This window comes from Apis dorsata, unplaced genomic scaffold, assembly GCF_000469605.1.
Source record: "Apis dorsata unplaced genomic scaffold, Apis dorsata 1.3 scaffold_683, whole genome shotgun sequence".
NCBI classification, from domain to species: domain Eukaryota; kingdom Metazoa; phylum Arthropoda; class Insecta; order Hymenoptera; family Apidae; genus Apis; species Apis dorsata.
The window spans coordinates 39,769-45,691 of NW_006263864.1; the positions used below are offsets into that span (position 1 = coordinate 39,769).

Here is a 5,923-nt window from a genome sequence, read left to right on the forward strand (position 1 = left end):
GTATGTACGAATCAACAATATTATAAATAATAAAATAACAATAAAATAACAAATAAAATAAGAAGTTAGAAAAACGAGGATCACTTTAGTTCATCTTTGTTTCTTGTATCTCTGAGAAGATTCTTCCATAGAATTCAACCATAGTTCTAAATCTTTGGTCATTTCGGGACATTGCGCGTTTGGCTCGACTTGAGCTATTATTTCAGGGACTGGAACTTTCAGACCTGTTGTCGTTTGTTTGCTAAAAATGACCGCGCGAACGAAACCGTCCGTCAAACTAATAAATTCGTGCTCCAAGTAGAAATTCTTATCATCCCAATAAATCAGCTGTAAAATCAAACAAAAATTCATTCGACAAATAATATTTATGTAATACTGTACGATACGATTGACATTTAATATATAACGAGCAATTAAGATTTATCAAAGATAACTTATCTCACCTTCGTGGTCACTTTATACAGAGTGAAAATAGGAATGGCTCGACGATATCGAACCAACGATGCTCCTTGCACCGCGCTTCCACCTTTCTTCGTGATCGCTGAATATATTCCAGATCGATCGTAATAATGGAAACGCGCGAAATCCAATTCGCGAAGGTATCTCGCGTTGTTCATGTGTTTAAAGAACAAATCCACATCTTGCGTAATGCATATACCTGAAAAAAGAAAAAAAAAAAAAAAGAGGAAGATAAAAAGACAAAAGTTTTAATTTCTTCTTTTTCGCATTATTTGTCATCGATAAAAATAAATAAGTATTTAAATGTATTTGAATATCAAACTATTTAAATAATTAAATATGAAAAAAATGGAATATTTTTCTTCATTTTAATACACGCGTCGAATTCAACGTCTTTCTATTCTAGATATTATAATTTCAAATCATTTCTTTGATTATTATAGAAATTTTTTCGTCATTCTCCGATTCTGCTTGTTACGGTTTCATTTTTTCATTCATATTCCGTACACGAGTGAAACGAAAAGATTAATACGTCTGTGAATATATATTCACTTATGAATAAGTTTGGCCGGTAATCGAAGAATCATTTAAAAGTTGCTTGCCTTTGAATTCTTTTGAAACAAGGCCAAAAATGTTCTTCCGCTTTTACAAGTTCGTTTGCCCGAAATTATTCCTTGATGTCGATAATAATTACGGTACGAATGTAAATCAAGCTTTAAATCATGTCACCTAAACCCGGAAATGATTTACTTAAAATTCATACATCGATTACATTAATTAACGCCAAATCCAATTCTTTTATCGTTAAAAAGAAATCCAAATATTATATTATATATATATATAAATAATATAATATAATATAACGTAATATAATTATACGCGTGAATTTCATAGAAACAGAATTATAAGAATTGTAAGAATTGTAGCGGAATTGTTATCAAATTTATAAAAAAAACATCGAATGTCATCGTTAAGTGAATGGTCAATATCGCGTCTAAACTATAGTAATTACAAGAAAAAATATATAAACGCATAAATCGTAAAATCGCTACGTAAAATTATATTACGGAAAAAGAAAAAAATCTGGATTATTGAGATTTAAAAAATGTTAAATAATTATTACCGTAAATGGTAGTCGTGTCAAAAATCTTCTTTTTCTTCTGAAACAATCTGCCGGTAAGGATGGTAAACGCGATCCTGAGGAAATAATTTACATCGAAGAGCATGTAGAGAACGAGAGCGATCGTGAGCAAGCAGGCACATGCCATTTTTCAGTTATATATGTTATATGTTTCAGTTCTGTAATAAAATGAAGCGAGAAAGGAGAGCAAGAATGTTTGACGTTCACGAAACCACAGTCCGAAGAACACTACATGCTTTCAGTTACCGTGAAATTTTAAACTGAGAGGTCGCTTCTTATGCAGTGAAGTATGGCACTAACCGGTTTCTCCTATATCCGGTTAGACCTATGTTCCGTTGTAATAGGAACGATACTTGTTCCATTCGTATAACTACGAAAACGTATAATACGCGGTCGATAAATTGTAATAATTCAATACGGTCTATTTAAATGATCATGATATCTTCATATGGTAAATTTTGATCATTACGATAAGGGAGGAGATTGTTATACAGAGAGAGAATGTATTCGATCGATTGTTTGGAGCGAACGATGGGTGAGTTGGTGAAATATATATTGATGATATGATATATTACGTGAATATATAAATATATCAAGAATTATATTGTACAAATGTTACACAAACTAGACTAGCATATGTGAAAGAGGATAAAAATCCTTTCAAAACACTAGTCATCATAATTCTCGATTGATTAATTGAAAAAAAAAAAAAAAAAAAAAGAAAAAAAGAAAAGTAGATAAGATATCAAAAAATATATGTTTTTCGTTACATGTACGATCATATATAATTATTCGGAAACATTTTGATATGTGAATATTTTTACAAACTAAATCGGGTTATGATGAATTTTTCATGAAATATTTATACATTGTCAAATTACGCATGCATTTCGAACGTTTTCGAAAATCACATCATTATTCGATTCGATTTTTTGATTCCGAAAATATTTTATCGATTATTTTTATCTTTGTTTTTAAAACAAGTAGTAGAGAAAAATAAAATAAATGTGTTTTTTCAACGAGAAAACATTAGCCATCTAAGGAATATTTATTCTTACTCCTGGATAATGGTATCTTTAACGACATGATCAACACAATATTATCTGACAAAAAAAATGGCACTATTATCATCTAGAAGTATAATAACGTGTCCACGTATATTCACGTGGACAATTCTATTTAGCTGTGTTTCGAGACTCGCTACGTCGTCGGCTACTTTTCAATGACGAAACTACGAATACCGATTTACTTCGAAATTTAAGTTGAAATACATCTTAATGAATTTGTTCGTCGCAAATGGCGTCGGTAACAAGGATTGTACACGATTTAAAAAAAAAAAAATTAATCACGCGAGAGTCGCATACAATTTCTTTTTTTTAACTCCCGATTGCCGGACGTCCTATCATAGAAAATAATAATAATAATAAATGCAGTAATGATAACAAATGGAATTTAAAATTACAACGACGCGTGGCAAATCGATGCCACGGTCTAATTATTCAATAATCGTAAAAAAGCGAATATCCATCACGTATTGTAAAGGCACCTGTAACACGTTATAGAAGTACTCTTGTCTCTTAACGCGCTCGTAAATATATAAATTGTTATTATTTATTTATCATCGACGAAACAGCTCCTCAGGAGAATTCTATTAATTTATTCTCTCTCTATCTCTCCCTTTCCCCTCTCCCTGTCTCTCGCGGAAATCATTACCGGCGCCAATCGCTATATGTACAATATATATACTATATAATATATATATATAATAAAAAATGTAAATAACGCCTCGCGTCTTGCGATTACTTTCAACGAAGAATATTTAACAAATGGTGCTCTTTTTTAATTTTGGAAGCTCCTTTGGATTACACATTGGTTTCGTATCTGTAACCTTGCTCGACGCCCATCTAGCAGTCCGTTCCACGGTTGCTGGACAGATTTCTCGTAAAGCATCTTGAAAATCACGGAATCTATCAAATAAATTCTGTAAATAAATTCTTCCCTCTCGTGCGAGGAATGATCACACCTTATAGTCCGATAGTCGCGCATATACTATTGCCTATTAAAATAATTTCACATCTCTGTCTAGCCTTTGTACTCTTAAATTTTTCCTTCTTTATCGTTCTTCCAAAACAATTTCCTTCCTTTTTTTTGACATCGGCTACGTATACATGTATATATATATGTACGTATGTATACATATTTATACACATCGGAACCACGCTAAACCAAATAACGTTAAACCAAATTTTCAGGCGGACAAATGGCAATATCAAGCTGCCCGATCGCCCCTCTTGACCATCTGATGTCTGAACCATCGGACTCGCAATCGATAAAAGCTTCAAACTTAACGATCACCCGTAATTTGTTCACCTAAAAAATTGATTCGAAGCTATCTCGTATGCCGTTCGAGCGAGGAAACGGCTACGTGGAAGATTTCATTAACGCCTTCACGATCAACGAAAGCCAGCATCGATCGAATCTTCGACCTTAGACGGCCGTAGTCGCGTACACGGAAGTGGAGACGGCGCCATTTGTGGTGGACGCCGCGTCCTCCTTTTGTCAGCAATGCGTGGTCACCGCGGCACTCTGGCGAAGAAGCGCCGAAGAGATTTCGTTACTCTCCAACCACCTGGCGACTTCCGGTGGCATTTGCGGTCTCACGTTGTGTATCTGTAATTTAAACTTTATCTTACGTTTCCATCGATTTCACGTTACACGCTATTAATTGCACGCCCATAAATTATTAATTATGCCATCTTTCACTGACCTTTCATAGATACAGACCTGTCACAAATTTTTTATCTCGTTGAAATGATGCGAATATTTTTTTACCTGTGGTGCACCCGCCTCTACGTTTTGCTTCACGCCCCGTTCCATTAGAGTACTGATGATAGTCTCGGCGTTACAGTCCAAAAGTTTCTGCCTGCATATAGCGATAGCCCTGACGAATTCATCGCTGGTCGTAATGAATCGATGCTCCATGAATATGGATTTTTCATCCCAATATATAATCTATGAAAGGTAACGATTTCACAATGTTCACAATATGAGATAAATACGATATGTACTGTTCGTGTGTACTAAGAGAGCGTATACGGAACTGTAGAACAATTCTAAAATCTATCGGACGAAAAGAGTCAACAAATTAATTTCCATTGTGGTCTTATCGGTTTTCTTGCAGTTATCGAGAGCAAACAGTTGGTAATCGGCCGTGATACTCTTTACAAAAGAATCGTGAAAATTTTTTTGTACGGATTCTCGTGACGATCGGTCAAAGTACAACGAACGAACGTGAGTCCATAATACGATTTCACGTGGACTCGCATACCTTAGAAGTTATTTTGAAGATGGTGAAAGGTTTCAGGAAACGACGATAACGTATCGTCGCCGCTCCTTGCACGACGCCCGACCCTTGCGAGCATATCTCGCGATATAGGTTCGTCCTTTCGTAAAAATCCGCCCTGGCGAAATCGAGCTCGCGAAGATATCTCGCGTTGTTCATGTGGGAGAGCAATGGATCCACGTCCGTCGTGGTGCAGATACCTGTGTGAAAAACAAATATTAATTTTCACGGCCGTGAAAAAATAATGGAATTAAATAAACTCTCTCGTCCTTTCTCGTTCGACATCATTGTAAATATTTAAAAAATGGCATATCAAACAAAAATTGCATAATCAAGGAATATTTGTAATGCAAGAATTTTATTTAATAAGTTGGTTTTATCTTTGTGCATTAAATGGGAAACCAAATAGATAGGATGAATAAGAAATACAGGAAATATTACTTTTACGTTTCGAATTATCCATTGGTAACAGAAAAAAAAAAAAAAAATTGAAATAAATGTAAGCGGTTTCCTCGTCCAAGGACTGATAAATAAAAGATCAGTTCTGGATACCGAGCATACTAAGTATCTCTATCGAGGAATTACTTATTCCTCGTTGATGTTGCGTGTCATGTAAGCCGTGACAATGATTATGTCTTTTCGTATGAGAAATTTCTAAGAATCGGACCACCGTGTTGTCGGGTTATCGAAAGGTCGCATCGAGATATCTAAACACCGTTCAAATTTCGAATATTTCCCGTAATATTTTCGTATAGAATTTCACAGCACCGCGGTACACAATCAATACGAGGACGGATTTGTTACGAGCAACCGACCTGCCAACTGATCGCGCATGGTAGGTCAAGGTTTACGCGAATGAGCTCGAGATTAGTCGGTAAATTGTAAGGATTCTGGGCTTACGTAGTTGACAGTTGCGTACGATGCATTTTCATGGGATCTTTAATAATAACTAATAATTTTTTTTTTTTTTTTTTTTTTTT

The 5,923-nt window shown here is 34.7% G+C and overlaps 2 protein-coding genes and 1 long non-coding RNA gene across 4 annotated transcripts in view; 1 reads left to right on the forward strand and 2 right to left on the reverse strand.

Moving 5' to 3' along the window:
* Positions 1-6: 6 nt before the first annotated feature.
* Positions 7-1,741, reverse strand: LOC102675065 (protein THEM6). The gene is made up of 3 exons (XM_006622247.2): positions 1,583-1,741; positions 444-658; positions 7-327 (listed from the first exon to the last, which is right to left on the reverse strand). Exons 1-3 carry the CDS (start codon positions 1,725-1,727, stop codon positions 91-93), a joined length of 597 nt encoding a protein of 198 aa, XP_006622310.1. The 5' UTR covers positions 1,728-1,741; the 3' UTR covers positions 7-90.
* Positions 1,742-2,610: 869 nt separating this feature from the next.
* LOC102674709 (protein THEM6-like) overlaps positions 2,611-5,923 on the reverse strand; it is a 5,457-nt gene continuing 2,144 nt past the window's right edge. For both annotated transcript variants that reach the window (XM_031513660.1, XM_006622245.2), the window contains exons 3-5: positions 4,929-5,143; positions 4,433-4,612; positions 2,611-4,270 (exon numbers count right to left, since the gene is read on the reverse strand). In XM_031513660.1, coding sequence (XP_031369520.1) covers positions 4,160-4,270; positions 4,433-4,612; positions 4,929-5,143 — 506 coding nt within the window. In that variant the 3' untranslated portion in view covers positions 2,611-4,159. The remainder of the gene's footprint in view (positions 4,271-4,432; positions 4,613-4,928; positions 5,144-5,923) is intronic.
* Positions 5,646-5,923, forward strand: part of LOC102674619 — a 757-nt gene continuing 479 nt past the window's right edge. Inside the window, exon 1 of the long non-coding RNA XR_422642.2 lies at positions 5,646-5,778. This is a non-coding gene — a long non-coding RNA (uncharacterized LOC102674619). The remainder of the gene's footprint in view (positions 5,779-5,923) is intronic.